At 41.2% G+C, this 17,903-nt stretch overlaps 1 protein-coding gene across 1 annotated transcript in view; it reads right to left on the bottom strand.

Annotated features, from left to right (window-relative positions):
- Positions 1-17,903, bottom strand: part of LGR5 (leucine rich repeat containing G protein-coupled receptor 5) — a 131,813-nt gene that overhangs the window by 52,214 nt on the left and 61,696 nt on the right. The window contains exon 3 of the mRNA XM_042246516.1: positions 3,659-3,730. Coding sequence (XP_042102450.1) covers positions 3,659-3,730 — 72 coding nt within the window. The remainder of the gene's footprint in view (positions 1-3,658; positions 3,731-17,903) is intronic.

The following is a 17,903-nucleotide window of genomic DNA, read 5'->3' as shown; positions in this document are numbered from 1 at the left end:
ACATTCTGTGGCAGGTGTGATGACCGTGGTGGAGAACCACTGCTCTAACACTAAACGTTGGGTTGGCCAAAACATTTGTTTGGGTTTCTTCATTACATCGTATGGGAAAATCCAAATGAATTTTTGGGCCAATCCAATCCTTTCCAAATATTTAACAGCTGAATTTGCTTGTTGTCTTTAAGTTAGTAAAACAAAGGGAAGAGTGAATAGAATTCCTGGTATGGGTCTCGCTCCTTTTGAATCACCCTCACGTTGACAGTGGTCCAGCTGTAGTGCAAAGTTGGAAGCGTCAGTCCTTTGTTTGCATCTCTTTTCTGACTTCTCATCTTGCTCAGAACATAATACTGTCCAAGCTTTTCTGACATGACATACAGGATCCCTGGGACCAGGACCCTTTCTTGTCTTCATTTCCTTTCCACTTTGTCCTGAATGCTCAAGCACCACTTGCTTAGGGCTGGTTGTCCTCGGTTCCTCCTGCCTGTGTCTCTGTGCATATTACCCCTCAATCAGCCACCTAATGCGCTTGGTTAGTCCCTAGTTGTGCTTCAAGGTCTGGGGCCCAGGTCATCTCTTTGGAGAAACATCTCTTTGAGGAAATAGAATCTGAACCATCAAACTAGATAGAGCCCTTTCCTCGCGGTTCCATAGAGCCAGAGCGACCTGTTTCTCTTGGTCACACTGTTTTGATCCCACAATCTACCCCGAGATTGTAAGCTCTCTGAGGGCATGGCCATACTTACTGATCTTTGTATTTCCAGCAATAATTTGTTCAATGACACTTTGAGTGATACGTGTGTGAGCATGTACACACACCCACCCCCCCCCACACACACACTCTAGTTCAGTGTATCCAATATGTATTCTGTTAAGTGATTAAAATAATTGATTCCAATATAATTTTAAAAGTCATCAAAATACGTAGTGGTACCTAGCTCAATATAGGAAAAACATCTTAGTTGTTTTATCTAAACTTGATGTATCTAATGCATTTTGAATGGTTCCAAATATTTTGGTGGATTCATGGAAATATAGGCACATTAGAATCAGTGCTACAGCCCTAAATTTTACCTTATGATGAATTAACATAAGGATTTGGTTGTATGACAACTTAAAAATCTTCCTACATAATAGTAAAAATAATTCAAAGGTAGGGAGACCAAACCCAATCACCTAAGTAGATCAAGACTAAATAACAGTTCTGCTTTTAAATTTAACTTTTAACAAAATATTAAGTGTAAATAAAATTGCTTTTTAAAATAGCCTGTGTATCCCTCAGGTCAGTGAAATGCAGTTTCCATTAACCAGAAATATACCAAATGCTTCTTTAGCATTCATAACATTTATCTAAAAGAAAGGTAATAGATGCTTGGGGCTGGTGCACTGGGATGACTCAGAGGGATGGTACGGGGAGGGAGGAGGGAGAGGGGTTCAGGATGGGGAACACGTGTATACCTGTGGCGGATACATGTTGATGTATGGCAAAACCAATACAATATTGTAAAGTAATTAACCTCCAATTAAAATAAATAAATTAAAAAATAATAAAAAAATAAAAGAAAGGAAATAAAATCAGCTTATTTTCTCTGAAATAAAACTTTCTTGGTAGAGCTTTCAACTTGTGTTATCTATTTCCTCTAAAACGTTCCCTTTCTTCCTACACAGAATAAACTGAAAAATTAAACAATGGGTACTAGAAGAAGAAAGTACCAATAATAAAGAGTTTTCTGATAGAAAATTAGGAAGTTGGACATTAGACAGTAAGAAAGCCCATTTCTTACAAGTCTTAGTGAATTAACATTTTTCAATTAAAAAGCTACTCATTTTTACTATGCATTTACTATACCTTACTACTAGATTTTTCTACATGTATTCACAAGTGGAACATAAACTTGATTTTTTAGCTGATCTTTATTCAGTGATTATAAGGAAACAAATTCTGCAAATGGTTTGAGGCTGTAATCTCATTCTGTCAGCATCAGTTCAGTTCAGTTCAGCCGCTCAGTCATGTCCGACTCTTCGCAACCCCATGAATCGCAGCACGCCAGGCCTCCCTGTCCATCATCAACTCCCGGAGTTCACTCAAACTCACATCCATCGAGTTGGTGATGCCATCCAGCCATCTCATCCTCTGTCGTCCCCTTCTCCTCCTGCCCCTAATCCCTCCCAGCACCAGAGTCTTTTCCAGTGAGTCAACTCTTCGCATGAGGTGGCCAAAGTACTGGAGTTTGAGCTTTAGCATCGTTTCTTCCAAAGAAATCCCAGGGTTGATCTCCTTCAGAATGGACTGGTTGGATCTCCTTGCAGTCCAAGGGACTCTCAAGAGTCTTCTTCAACACCACAGTTCAAACGCATCAATTCTTCAGTGCTCAGCTTTCTCCACAGTCCAGCTCTCACATCCATACATGACCACAGGAAAAACCATAGCCTTGACTAGACAGACCTTTGTTGGCAAAGTAATGTCTCTGCTTTTGAATATGCTATCTAGGTTGGTCATAACTTTCCTCCCAAGGAGTAAGTGTCTTTTAATTTCATGGCTGCAGTCATTTTTGCAGTGATTTTGGAGCCCCCCAAAATAAGTCTGACACTGTTTCCACTGTTTCCCCATCTATTTCCCATGGCGTGATGGGACCAGATGCCATGATCTTCGTTTTCTGAATGTTGAGCTTTAAGCCATCTTTTTCACTCTCCTCCTTCACTTTCATCAAGAGGCTTTTTAGTTCTTCTTCACTTTCTGCCATAAGGGTGGTATCATCTGCATATCTGAGGTTATTGATCATTCTCCCAGCAATCTTGATTCCAGCTGGTGCTTCTTCCAGTCCAGCGTTTCTCATGATGTACTCTGCATAGAAGTTAAATAAGCAGGGTGACAATATACAGCCTTGAGGTACTTCTTTTCCTATTTGGAACCAGTCTATTGTTTCATGTCCGGTTCTAACTGTTGCTTTCTGACCTGCATATAGGTTTCTCAAGAGGCAGGTCAGGTGGTCTGGTATTCCCATCTCTTTCAGAATTTTCCACAGTTTATTGTGATCCACACATTCAAAGTCTTTGGCATAGTCAGTAAAGCAGAAATAGATGTTTTTCTGGAACTCTCTTGCTTTTTTGATGATCTAGCAGATGTTGGCAATTTGATCTCTGGTTCCTCTGCCTTTTTAAAACCAGCTTGAACATCTGGAAGTTCATGGTTCACGTATTACTGAAGCCTGGCTTGGAGAATTTTGAGCATTACTTTACTAGCGTGTAAGATGAGTGCAATTGTGCGGTAGTTTGAGCATTCTTTGGCATTGCCTTTCTTTGGGATTAGAAGCGTAATAATAATTTATTCACTTGAATCAGAATGACTCAAGAAACTCACCCCAACTTCATAGCACAAAAAAGAAAGGGAAATACTCTTTCACAAGTTGCAGCTGATAAGCTGGTTATTTTAGGGGCAAATACATTTTTGAGATTAAGGTAAGAAAAGGAGAAATGAGGTTTTTTGACACATGAACCCAGCCAGATACATGGTTCTATGATACCAATGAAGACAGACTAGAATGTAGATAAATTATCCCATAGCTCTAAATGGTTTATTAGAGGAACTCAGTCCTTACAAATTAATTAGCATCCACTTGACACTAAAGTCAGAACTATAACAAACAATACTCGGTTTACTTACAGAACTTTAAGACTGTAAAGGCCAGCAAATGCTCCCTTGGGAATGTACGTCAGAGCGTTTCCAGCAAGACGTCTGTGGGTTTCAAGCAGAGAGGATAGAGAGTAAGTATGGTTCTCTTCTTATGGAATTCATTTAGCTGTTAAAAATGCAATACGATTATGTTTAGACCATAAATGCCAAAAGCAACTCTAGAGAACCTTGTTTTGTCATGTTTTGCAAAAAACTTCTGTAAATCTCTCATCAAAAAGCAGGCAAAAGAAGAAATATAATAAATTACCTATTTTACAATAAATCATCTAATAGCTTATACTATGTATATGCTACACTATACTATGTATACTATTATACTATGTATAAGCTATACTGTGTATAAGCTATGTATTAACCTCTCTATCCATTCGTCTGTCAGTGGACAGTTAGGTTGCTTCTATGTCTCGGCTATTGGAAATACTGCTGCTGTGAACATAGGGATGCATGTATTTTTTGAATTATGTTTTTCTTGGGATATACACCCAGAAGTGGAATTGCAGGATCATATGGTAGCTCTATTTTTAGTTTTTTGAGGAACTTCCATACTATTCAAAACAGAAACAGACTTACAGACATAGAAAACAAACATGGTTACCAAAAGGTAAAGGCGGGGGGAGGAATAAATTAGCACTACTCCATATGAAATAAAGAATCCACAAGGGTCTACCGTCTGCCACAGGGAACTCTATCACTATTCTGTAATAGCCTATACGGGAAAAGAATCTGAAGAATAGATATTTGCATATGCATAACCGACCCACTGCTGTAACCTGAAACTTACGCAATGTTGTGAATCAACTACACCCCAATATAAAGTAAAAATTGAAAAAAGTCACCTCAAAAATTTTTTTAATACAAAAGCTAGACAAGGGAGTAGAGGGGGAACCACGGGCAGCGGTTGTCAGGGAGATGGGCCATCACTACAGGTCAGACAGTCAATGGCTGGGCAGACCTCTCTGCTGAGAGGGCATTTCAGCAGAGGGCTGAGCCACGCAGGGACCTATGTGAAGGGAACAGGAGTACACATCACCAAGGAGGGGATGTGCCTGGCGTGGTCCGGAACCTGCCAGAAGGCCAGAGTGACAGGACTGGAACAACCAAGGGAAGGGAGACAGCAGGTGAGGCTGGAGGGCAGTCCAGGGGCCCACCATGCAGGGCTCTGGAGGCCACAGCAGGGACTCTGACCAGAGGACAGATGCGATCAGCTTTGTGTTTTAAAAGGGTCCTTCTGATGGGACCCTCTCGAAGGGGGAATAGACTCTGGGGACAAAGGACATGATTTGTGTAAGACTGAGCCTCCCCAGGTGGTGCTTGTGGTAAAGAACCCACCAGTCAATGCAAGAGACTTGAGACTTGGGTTTGATTCCTGGGTCAGGAAGATCCCTAGGAGGAGGGGAATCCCACAAGGCAACCCACTCCAGTATTCTTGCCTGGAGAATCCCGTGGACTGAGGAGCCTGGTAAGCTACAGCCCATAGCATTGTAAACAGCTGGACATGACTGGAGCTATTTAGAATGCATGCATGTGCTATAAAAGAGTGCTTATTGAATTAACTGACTCAGAGTGGTTGATGCTCACATGTGGCTTAACTGATCAGACTAAAATTAGCCAGGAACTGTTATTTCAGCCAAAATGTCCTTAACTATCCTGTACACGGTCATAAGCTCACTTCACATGAATTGTTTTTCTTTTCTGGGCAAGGACTTTCAGAACCTCAGACCGCATTCTGAACTAATCTGTGGAACCAATGACCTCTGTTATCAGGGGAGTCTGTCTTAAAACAAATGAATTTATGATAGGCTATTAGCTATTTGCTATGCTGGTAGGAGACATATCTCATTGTCAAAAACCACAACTTAAGAAATCATTGCATTCTTCCTCTCATTTCTTTACCATGTGCAATGGTTTTAGCAATTTAAAAATGAAGTACATATAAACTATAGGAGATCTTTTTTATATAAATGAAAACAAAAATAGTGAGAACTATACCAAATCTTTCCTGTGAAGATTTGAATTGACATATTTTTGGGCAACTATGTTCCAATCATAGAGACCCACATACCATTTGGTTGGAAGGTTTAATTTTTCCCTCTGTTTCTAAAATTATTTCATAGAAATGTCTCTTTCATCTCTGTTTCTATAATAGGACACAACTTAACAGGAAAAAACCTTTATATCATTTTATATGATACAAAAATGTTTTTGTCCTTAAAGATATTTCTCCATAAAGAAGATTCACATTATCCTATCACTGTTAGTTTCACTGGCTTAACTGCCACAAAAAGGGAAAATCAATACATTACAGTAGACACATCCATCTTCAAATGTTTATTTAAAGCAGATGTTTTGAAGTAGATGTTTGGGTGCTGTAACAACCAACTAAACTAGTTTTGAGAATGTATGTTTCTTTGACCCTATATAGTAATTTGAGTCCCTGAAAGAATCTAAGTTTGTTTTTGGTAGCTTCATTTTGTAAAAGGGCGGGACAAGAGCAATGCAGTCAGACGTGGGCTGTGATTTCTCCCCTCTGGACGCTGGTCTGGAGGGAAGAGGCGTGTGTACAAACTTGGGGGAGCACCGAGAGGGGAGGGGTGCCCGAGCCCACTCTCTGATTGGGACTCTCACGACAATGACTGTGCAGGGAACACGGTCCAACATAGGGCCCCTCGGCTGGGTAGTATTTTCCGAGGTAAGTGAATATGACAATCCTTATGATTTAAAAGAAGACATTTCAGACTACTTAGCAATTTCATTTTGGCTTTTAAGAATTACTGCTTCATTTTCCAACTTTTACAAAGTACATGAGATCTAGGAGGCATACATTCTATACATGCTGAATTAATTTGTTTCAGAACTTTGGTGAGGGCTAACATCAGGCTTGATGGTAATAGCTCCCCACCCACCCCCTTCCCCACTTCCCCATTCTTAAGATCTGCCTATTTCCAGTTTTCTGGAAATAGTTTTACTATTTTCCTTCTTTGTGATTTCCAGTATAGTTTCAGTGGCTCTGTTCTTATTTCTGAATTTCTTTTCACTCTTCTGAGTTGTAATTCACCTGAATAATTATAGTTCAGCTATCACTTACACATAAAATTTCTGAGGTGTCAAAATATTCCCACTTGAAAAAAAATATCCTAAAACAAAGTTAATGACTTTGGGTTCCTGTATATAGAAGCCAAGAGTCTGGGTCACTGAAGAGTTAGACACAAATAGGATGAAAGCCAGTCCAGTGTAATCTCATAACCTTGCCTCTGCTGGCAGAAATGCACCATCGCTGTAACTAAGTCCACCACGGTAAGTTTTCTTTTATAAGACGCCTGCGCTAGTTTGAAAGGCCCAGATACATGTTTCAATGCCATTCTCCGCCCCCCTCCCCAGAAAAAAGAAAGGCCCAGATACGTAGAATTTTACCCTCTGGCATAACATTTGCTGAAGCTACTCAGAAAACTTGAATACAAGGATTATGACAATCTACCAACTGCTTTTCTTCCCATTGGAGAAAAAAGTATCTTAACATGCCTCAAGAAATTGCCACTTAAAAAACCTCTCCCCCAATAAATTAAGCATATCTAATCGGTCAAATCCAGGCACAAATCATCCCTTCGTTAACTACGCATTGATGAACGGTCCATTTTGTTTTCATTATTGTGTGTGCTCAGTTGTGTCTGACTGTTTGTGACCCTGTGGACTGTAGCCCACCAGGCTCCTCTGTGCTTGGGATTTTCCAGGTGAGAATGCTGGAGTGGGTTTCCATTTTTTCCTCCAAGGCATCTTCCAGACCCAGGGCTCGATCCTGTGTCTTCTGGGTCTTGTGCATGGTAGGCAGATTCTTTACCGCTGCACCAGCTGGGAAGCTCCAGTTTTCATTATTACATGAGATTAAAAAAATCAGATTTCAAGGTTTAAGGGCTGAGGCCACTGGCCTGATACATGGACTCTTCAGGTCAACAGGGATATCCATTTGTAGGTATATGACCCTATAGTTTCTTTAGCCAGAGCATGGTGTGTGTTCAGTTATGTCCAATTCTTTGCGACCCCAGCCCACCAGACTTCTCTGTCCTTGGAATTACCTAGGCAAAAATACTGGAGTGGATTGCCATTTCCTTCTCCAGGGGATCTTCCCAACCCAGGGACTGAAACTGCATCTTTTGTGTCTCCTGAATTGTGTCTCCAGATTGTGTCTCCTGCAGTGTGTCTTTACCACTAGCACCATCTGGCAAGCCCCCAGAGTATGTGTGTGTGTGCGCTGACTCTTTGCAACCCCGTGGACTGTAGCCTGCCAGGCTCCTCTGTCCACTGAAGCTCAGATTTCAACTCTGTGAAGTATTCCTTAATTACCTCAGCCAACTTCCCTGTAGGTTATATTCTGTACAACACTATCTATAAAGATTCATTTATGTAGTCTACCTGACTTGACTCTTAAGGTCAAGAATCTTATCGCCTGTCTAGAGCAGGGAGCTGAATCAATAATTTACTGATGGATTGATCATTTGATCTTGTTTCCAAAGACAGTTGGCTACAGTGCTAGAGTTGCTTCAGGTCTGGTATAACTATTGCAAGATGGCTGGCTAGCCATTACATTACCAGATCAAAAATAGCTGAAGAATATTCCTTCTTCATCATGCATCAGATTTGGACTCAGCACTGTATTTGAGCACTTTTATATGCCACATACAGTCCTTGAGGGCACACAAACAGTACAGACCTTTTGTAAAGCCATTTATGAGTTCTAGGCACAATGGAAAGTGTGTTATATACATTGTGCTAATTATTAAAAATCACATTAAACAGGTGATAAGATTATTCCCATTTTACAAGGTAACTGAGGCTATGAGAGGTTATTTGCTCATTCTTACATAGAAAAGTTCACACAACTTGGCTCAACCATTGCATTTTGGCTCTGACATTTGAGGTTTTAAACATGACTTTGGTTCAAAGTAGGTTGGTCTGGAGCTTGGGTTAACCAGGAGCAACCAGTCTAAAACAAGAGAAGCGCAAGGACACGACGGGCGCGTCACCTGAGGCGCTGGCTGCGGAAAACTGGCGTCCACCGCTTCTCACTCAAAGCTCTCCCGTTGCCCTCTGGACCCCAGTCTGCACGCTTTCTGCTCTCACGACTATGACTGGTTGTTTCCCTCTCTTCTTGCAAACCCCTCTTTCTTTTAAATTGAAGTATAGTTGATTTACAGTGTTGTGTTAATTTAAGGTGTCCAGCAAAGTGATTCAGTTACACGTGTGTGTGTGTGTGTGTGTGTGTGTGTGTGTGTATATATATATATTTGTGGTGGTTTAGTTGCTGTCGTGTCCGACTCTCGCAACCCCATGGACTATAGCCTGCCAGGCTCCTCTGTCAATGGGATTCTCCAGGCAAGAATATTAGAGTGGGTTGCCATTTCCTTCTCCTATATATACATATACACACACACACACACACACACACACACACACACACACACACACACATGATGTATATATATGATATATATGATGTATATATACATACATATATGATGTATATATGATACACACATATATACATATACATATACATACACGTATATATACCTATATACAAATATATGTATATATATATGTGTGTGTGTGTGTGTGTGTATATATATGTGTATATAGATATATATGTATTAGTTCAGTTCAGTTCAGGTCAGTCACTTAGTCATGTTCAACTCTTTGCGACCCCATGAACTGCAGCACGCCAGGCCTCCCTGTCCATCACCAACTCCCAGAGTTCACCCAAACTCATGTGCATCGAGTCGGTGATGCCATCTAGTCATCTCACCCTCTGCCGTCCCCTTCTCCTCCTGCCCCCAATCTCTCACAGCATCAGGGTCTTTTCCAATGAGTCAACTCTTTGCATGAGGTGGCCAAAGTACTGGAGTTTCAGCTTCAGCATCAGTCCTTCCAATAAACAACCAGGACTGGTCTCCTTTAGGATGGATTGGTTGGATCTCCTTGCAGTCCAAGGAACTCGCAAGAGTCTTCTCCAACACCGCAGTTCAAAAGCATCAATTCTTCAGTGCTCAGCTTTCTTCACAGTCCAACTCTCACATCCATACATGACCACTGGAAAAACCATAGCCTTGACTAGATGGACCTTTGTTGGCAAAGTAATATCTCTGCTTTTTAATATACTATCTAGGTTGGTCATAATGTCCCTTCCAAGGAGTAAGTGTCTTTTAATTTCATGGCTGCAGTCACCATCTGCAGTGATTTTGGAGCCCCCCAAAATAAAGTCTGAGACTGTTTCCAATGTTTCCCCATCTATTTCCCATGAAGTGATGGGATCGGATGCCATGATCTTCGTTTTCTGAATGTTGAGCTTTAAGCCAACTTTTTCACTCTCCTCTTTCACTTTCATCAAGAGGCTTGTTAGTTCCTCTTCACTTTCTGCCATCAGGGTGGTGTCATCTGCAAATCTGAGGTTACTGATATTTCTCCCAGCAATCTTGATTCCAGCTTGTGTTTCTTCCAGCCCAGCGTTTCTCATGATGTACTCTGTATATAAGTTAAATAAGCAGGGTGACAATATACAGCCTTGATGTACTCCTTTTCCTATTTGGAACCAGTCTGTTGTTCCATATCCAGTTCTAACTGTTGCTTCCTGACCTGCATACAGATTTCTCAAGAGGCAGGTCAGGTGGTCTGGTATTCTCATCTCTTTCAGAATTTTCCACAGTTTATTGTGATCCACACAGTCAAAGGCTTTGGCATAGTCAGTAAGGCAGAAATAGATGTTTTTCTGGAACTCTCATATATATATATATATGCTTCCCAGATGGCACTAGGGGTAAAGAACCTAAGAACCTGCCTGCCAGTGTAGGAGGTATGAGAGACTGGGGTTCGGTCCATGGGTCTAGAAGATCCCCTGGAGAAGGATATGGCAACCCACTCTAGTATTCTTGCCTGGAGAATCCTATGGACAGAAGAACCTGGTGGGCTATGGTCCATAGGGTCACAAAGAGTCAGACACGACTGAAGCAACATAGCATGCATGCATATGTGTATATATGTAGTCTTTTCAGTTTTTCTCCCTTCTAGATTATTATAAAATATGAACTATAGTTCCCTGTGCTATACAGTAAGACCTTGTTGTTTATCTATTTTTATATATGGTAGTATGTATCTCTTATAATCCCAGACTCCTAATTTTTATCCCTTTCTCCCCTTCTTCCCTATGGTGACCATAAGTTTGCCTTCTGTGTCTGTGAGTCTATTTCTATTTTGCATATAAGTCCATTTGCATCACTTTTTAAAGATTACACAAGTAAATGATGCAATATCATATTTGTCTTTCTCTCTGTTAGCTACTCTTTTAATGCTCATCCTCCAAACATAGAAGTTCTTCAAGTTTCTGTCCTTGCACCTTGTCTTTTTCCTGCTGCATTACATGGAATTGCAAAGAGTGAGACACCACTTAGTGACTGAATGACAGCAACAACAGTAGCACTCACAGTTGGCCATTGCCTTCAGTTCAGTTCAGTTCAGTTCAGTCACTCAGTCGTGTCCGACTCTCTGTGACCCCATGAATTGCAGCACACCAGGCCTCCCTGTCCATCACCAACTCCCGGAGTTCACTCAGACTCACGTCCATCGAGTCAGTGATGCCATCCAGCCATCTCATCCTCTGTCGTTCCCTTCTCCTCCTGCCCCCAATCCCTCCCAGCATCAGAGTCTTTTCCAATGAGTCAACTCTTCTCATGAGGTGGCCAAAGTACTGGAGTTTCAGCTTTAGCATCAGTCCTTCCAAAGAAATCCCAGGGCTGATTTCCTTTAGAATGGACTAGTTGGATCTCCTTGCAGTCCAAGGGACTCTCAATAGTCTTCTCCAACACCACAGTTCAAAAGCATCAATTCTTCAGCGCTTAGCCTTCTTCACAGTCCAACTCTCATTGTCTTAGGAGTCATCAAATTTTCAGATCCCCAGGATCTAACTCAGGTTTAGTGAATCAGCATTTCTGAAGGAAAATGCCTCAGAAATCTGCATTTTAAGAAGCAACCGGGATTATTTTAATATGGGTGGAGACCCACACTGGGAAGCAAAGCCTCTACCCTCTCTCTCAAGGTCCTCATCTGCCCCAGCACCTTCCATGATCACTTCTTTATAAACAACTCTCCAGTCATCTCTGAAACAGACTCAGCATGCTCCAGACTCACACTCCAGCTTCGTTAGTGACATTTCCATGGGGATGCTCTGCTAGTACCTTGCACTTATATACCCAGACCAGGCAACCTCTCGCCTCCAAAGTATCAGTTTTTCCCTTTGAATTCCCCATTCCATTGACAGTGCCTCACCAGTCTCCTAGTACCTAATGTTATAACCTTGCTCAGAGTTATTTCTCACCTTAAGACCTCGTTTCAGTCCCTACATCCAGTGATGAGTGCCTGACTCTTCCTTTGTTGAAAAGCTTCAGCATATCCCAGTGGGTCTTAGCTCCCAAGACAGCTTTAAAACACTGATGTCAGTGTCTCCATTGAGACCCATTAATCTGTGGGACGATGCCCTGGTAATCAGTAGTTTTAAAAACGTTCTGGGTGTTTCTAATGTCTATGCAATGTGAGAAACTCTGAAATAGTCCTCACAGTTTTCGATTGATAAGATCACCTAGAGACCTTCATGGTCTCCATCCTGGGAGACATGATTCACTTGTTGATTATTGGGAGAGCCAGGAGGGGTGATTAGTTACCAAGCTGAACAGTAATCCAGGGGAGATAGTAAGAACCTAAAGTAGGTGGCGACGAAACAGAGTGAACAAATGAGAAAGACAACGTGGCATTAAGCGCTTTAGGACTTGGAGACTGACTGATACAGGAGGTGAGAAAGAAGGACAGGTGCCAGAGCAGTGATAGACACTGATCACAACTTTGGATGATAAGAATGCTGATGGCGAGAAGGAAAGGCAGAAAAAGAGCTGGTTTGGAGGGTGATGTGTGTCTGTGCATGAATGAATCTGGTTCTACATTTGCTGAGTTTTAAGGTATTGGTGGGATAGGTGGAGGTGTCACTTGGGAAGTGGAGGATTCTCAAAGTGTGGTCCCTAGATTCACAGTATCGGTATCACCTGGGAATTTGGTATAAATGCAAATTCTTGACATCTTCGCCTTCACTGAAGACACTGTGGTGGGGCCCAGCGATGTGTGTTCTCACCAGCACTGCAGGCAATTCTGACATCACCACTGGCCTAGGGTAGCAGTGCTTAAACTTCATCATGCTTCAGAATCACCTAGTGAGCCTGTTAAAGGCAAGGTCCTGAGCTCAGAGTGTCCGGTTCTCTAGGTTGGGGTGGGGCACCGAGGTTGGGGTTTGCATTCCTCACAAGCTCACATGTGGTGCCAGTGCTGCTGGTATAGGGACCACACTTTGAGAACCACTCAAAGACAAAAGAGATCTGAACTAGAAGCATGGATTTGGGCCTCATCTACATAAGGGAGGTAGTCCAAATCTTGAGTTTCTTTCTCAGACAACTGCAGGTGTCTCCAAATGAGTTTTCAGCCTTCTAACAGGCTTCTCTGTTTCTGTAATTCCTCAATGTATTTTTCATACAGAAATCAGAGAAACTGTTAATAATCTCAAACCCTCTCTGCATACAATCCTTCACAGGCTTCCCATTGCTCTTATTTGAATTCTATACACAGCCTGATCGGTCCTGCATGATCTGGCCTCTGTCTTCCTCCTCAACCTCATCCCCTGTCACCTCCCCTCCATCTCCTTCTGTTCTGGCCACACTGATCTTTCAGATCCACGAACACGTCACAGTCTTTCCTACCTCAGGGCCTCTGTTCACGCTATTCTCCTACTAGAAGCATTCTATCGTAGGTCCTCAGACCACTGACTCACCTGAACCCTCCTGATCTCAGTTTAGACGTCACTTTCTTTGAGACACTTCCCTTCTTCGTCATCCCTTGTTATTTATTTCTACTTAATGACCGTGTTTGTGTTCTTTATCTCTCCTGTCACAGTCAGCAAGTGTCCTATGTGCTTGTTTCCTGGCTTATCCTCTATCTCCCCCTCTAGATTGTAAGCTCCCCTGGGTGAGGACTTGTCGACTACATGAAATGTAGCAAACCATATGCATTCTTAGGTTCCCATTGGCTCAATAAATACATGTTGAATGAATGAAGAAAACAGACAACGGAGGCAACACAAATAAGCGCAGAAATCTAGGCAACGTCTGTATTTCACAGGCGTTGTGGGTGGAGGAGAAAGGAAGGCTAAGGAAAAAAAGAAAAGGAAGCAGAGAGGTAGGGCACTTTAAGAACAGTGCCCGAGAACTAAAGAACACCCAATGGGGAGCAATACAATAATTGAAGTTAAAAATACACTAGAAGGAATCAATAATAGCAGAATAACCGAGGCAGAGGATCAAATGAGTGAGCTGGAAGACAGAATGGTGGAAATAACTGCCAAGAAGTAGAATAAAAACAAAAGAATGAAAAGAACTGAGGACAGTCTCAGAGGCCTCTGGGACATTAGATGCACTAATCTTCAAATTATAGGGGTCCCAGAAGAACAGAAAGAGAAAGAGCCCCCCCAAAATATTTGAAGACAGTATAGGTGAAAACTTCCCTAATATGGGAAGGGAACATTGTCCTAATTACCATAACAATGGTCTACATACATACACACACATATATATTTACACGTGGACAGATACCTAAATGTCTATACCCATCTATATGAATAGACATTTGGAAGAGAATAAAATAATGCTAGACAAAAAAAAGAGATTCAAAGAAGCAGTGCTTGCTTTTTTTTTCATTAGTTATATTTTCAGTTCAGTTCAGTTCAGTTCAGTTCAGTTCATTTCAGTTCAATCGCTCAGTTGTGTCCTACTCTTTGCGACCCCATGAATCACAGGACACCAGGCCTCCCTGTCCATCACCATTTCCCGGAGTTCACTCAGACTCACATCCATCGAGTCGGTGATGCCATCCAGCCATCTCATCCTCTGTCGTCCCCTTCTCCTCCTGCCCCCAATCTCTCCCAGCATCAGAGTCTTTTCCAATGAGTCAACCCTTTGCCTGAGGTGTCCAAAGTACTGGAGCTTCAGCTTTAACATCATTCCTTCCAAAGAAATCCCAGGGTTGATCTCCTTCAGAATGGACTGGTTGGATCTCCTTGCAGTCCAAGGGACCCTCAAGAGTCTTCTCCAACACCACAGTTCAAAAGCATCAATTCTTCAGCGCTCAGGTTTCTTCACAGTCCAACTCTCACATCCATACATGACCACAGGAAAAACCATAGCCTTGACTAGACGGACCTTAGTCAACAAAGTAATGTCTCTGCTTTTGAATATGCTATCTAGGTTGGTCATAACTTTTCTTCCAAGGAGTAAGCGTCTTTCAATTTCATGGCTGCAATCACCATCTGCAGTGATTTTGGAGCCCCCCAAAAATAAAGTCTGACACTGTTTCCACTGTTTCCCATCTATTTCCCATGAAGTGATGGGACTGGATGCCATGATCTTCGTTTTCTGAATGTTGAGTCTTAAGGCAACTTTTTCGCTCTCCTCTTTCATTTTCATCAAGAGGCTTTCTAGCTCCTCTTCACTTTCTGCCATAAGGGTGGTGTCATCTGCATATCTGAGGTTATTGATATTTCTTCCAGCAATCTTGATTCCAGCTTGTGTTTCTTCCAGTCCAGCGTTTCTCATGATGTACTGTGCATATAAGTTAAATAAGCAGGGTGACAATATACAGCCTTGTCGTACTACTTTTCCTATTTTAAATCTTAAAATTTTTTAATATAATTGTTAAAGATAAAGGCAAAAAGGCAGCATTTGTAATCAATTTCTATGAAGAGGAGAGATGGAACACTCTGATAAGGCTAAGGGTCAGGAAGATTATTTACGGGCAAGGCGGTGTTTTCACTTTACTAACACAATTCAATAGGTGAATTAGAGTTTACCCAAATTCTCTCATCAACCATTCATTTGGTCCTCAAATATCTCAAAAGGCAGGCAGGATAGCTCTCGCTATTTTCAGCAATGTGATGATAACAAGTAGAAATAACAAGCATAGATTGTCCTTTCAGGAAGTTTGGTGGTATTTCTCATTACTAATTTCATCTGAAATAATGGATATCTACTATTTATATGGAGATTCTTCAAGGCCAACCATAATATGATCAAACAGTTCCAGGGAACAATAGTAACTTAAAACAAACATCCCTAGAGTATCTCAGGTTTCTTTCCTAAACTGAGTATTTGTTTCCAATAGCATTCAAATCTGGGAAGATTTAAATAGCACTTGGAAACAAAGGCCTTTAACTTAGACTGTTTAAAATGGTAACAATTCATTTTTCCTTCTGGTTTAATCAAGCTACTGATCTAAGTTTAAAGGAACATATACCTGTCAGCATTAGGCACAATCTGTTAGTTTCTAAAATCTGAACCACACTCTGATGGACCAAGTGCAGGATCTATTATTTGTCCAAAAAGCAAAAATGAAGTCCTTAGTAGAACTGAAGAAACAGAAGTGGGAGAGAGACATTGGAGAGAAATGCGATTATTGCTCAGGATGTTCAAATTTGGCAAAAAACTATCTGTTTTGATTGCCTACATCCATTAAATCTTATAGTTAGAAAGTGTTTCCTTCACAAATCCTGAATCCCTGGGATTACTGCAAAAACAAGCTCATGAAATAGGAAAGAAAGAAGGGAGAATTTTCTTAAAAGTGTTTTCATTCAGGAACATAACTCAATATGTAAGTTATAGTTTACCAATTCTTCATCATCATTTCCTTTGGTCCTCAGAATCTCAAAATACAGGCAAAGGCTGCACTCACTGTCCTCTCCTGAGGCCCAGGAGGTCAGGTGGGTTGTCAGTTAGTACGGGGCAAAGTCAGGGCAGGAGTACGGGGCTTGCTTCTGCCGCTCGGTGCTATCCTCTCCTCTCATCACAGCATAGGCTGGCCACACCCAGAACTTTTTTTTTCTTTTAAGAAAAAGGCTCTCTCTCTTCCTTGTGCTATCATGTTGCAATAGCAAGGCGTTTGGCCATGAATGTCTAGTGAACCTTGCAGATTCATAAAACATAAATAATGATTAATAAACAAGACTTGAATGTACCAACACATGAGCCTGTGATACAGGTAGTAAGTATTCCAGAATGTCAGGAGGAAGGGAAGGAGACCACTAGTCGTGATGACTTTAATTCCTCTTAAATGTTTGCTCCACATAGTCACTTTCCCCAGAGTTACAACACTTTAAAAATATGTTAGTCATACCTCTGGGGTTTTATTGATTCTTAGAGGATTTTAAAATATGGCACCAGTGGTAGAGGAGAGATAAATCATGACTGTCTACACAGTTTATAACATAGTTAGATGGATCATATCAGGGAGATAATAATTAGGTGGTTAGAGCTAAGGGCAAGGATGGTAACTTGGCTATCAATAGTGATTTTTTAAAATAACTTGAGTTTTGTGGTGGGAATTTTATTCATATATTATTATTTTATCTATTTACTATATTATTGGGGCTTCCCTGATAGCTCAAATGGTAAAGAATCTACCTGCAATGCAGGAGACCTGGGTTTGATCCCTGGGTTGGGAAGATCCTGGAGAAGGAAATAGCAATCCACTCCAGTATTCTTGTCTGAAAATCCCATAGACAGTGGAGCCTGGTGGGTGACAGTCCATGGAGTCACAAAGAATCGGATACAACTGAGTGACTAACACTTTCATTGTATTATTAATATAATAGTCTCAATTATTAACTTAGAATATCAACAGCAGTTTTTGAATGAATGGGTAAAGAATAAAGCATAGAGATAAACTGAGGAAACAGAATGAAAGAATGCTTTCAGGACAGTTTAACATTTCAACAGTCTGTCACAACAAAAGACACACACACAACCACAATGACAGATACCTAAATGTCTATGTCTAGCTGTGTGGATGGTCATTTATTAGTTCAAGAAGAGCACCATATAAAACACGCTGCTTAAATATATGTATGCATATGTAAAAACAATAAGTAAGGCTTTGTTCCTGTTGAATAATGTGAAATTGGTGAAATTCTGCTCCTGAAATATTTTTTTCAAAGCCAGTATTTGAGGATATTGAATGAATAACCTGAATATCCAATCTCTCCCTGCTGGAGAGACAGATCTTACTTGCTTTCTGTCTTGTTCTTTCTTTTTCATGCCCTCACATATACCCATACACAAACAGATGAACACACCTATCATTATGAAAC

Source organism: Ovis aries, chromosome 3, assembly GCF_016772045.2.
Source record: "Ovis aries strain OAR_USU_Benz2616 breed Rambouillet chromosome 3, ARS-UI_Ramb_v3.0, whole genome shotgun sequence".
In the NCBI taxonomy this organism is placed as follows: domain Eukaryota; kingdom Metazoa; phylum Chordata; class Mammalia; order Artiodactyla; family Bovidae; genus Ovis; species Ovis aries.
This window is presented reverse-complemented; position numbering and strand designations above follow the sequence as displayed.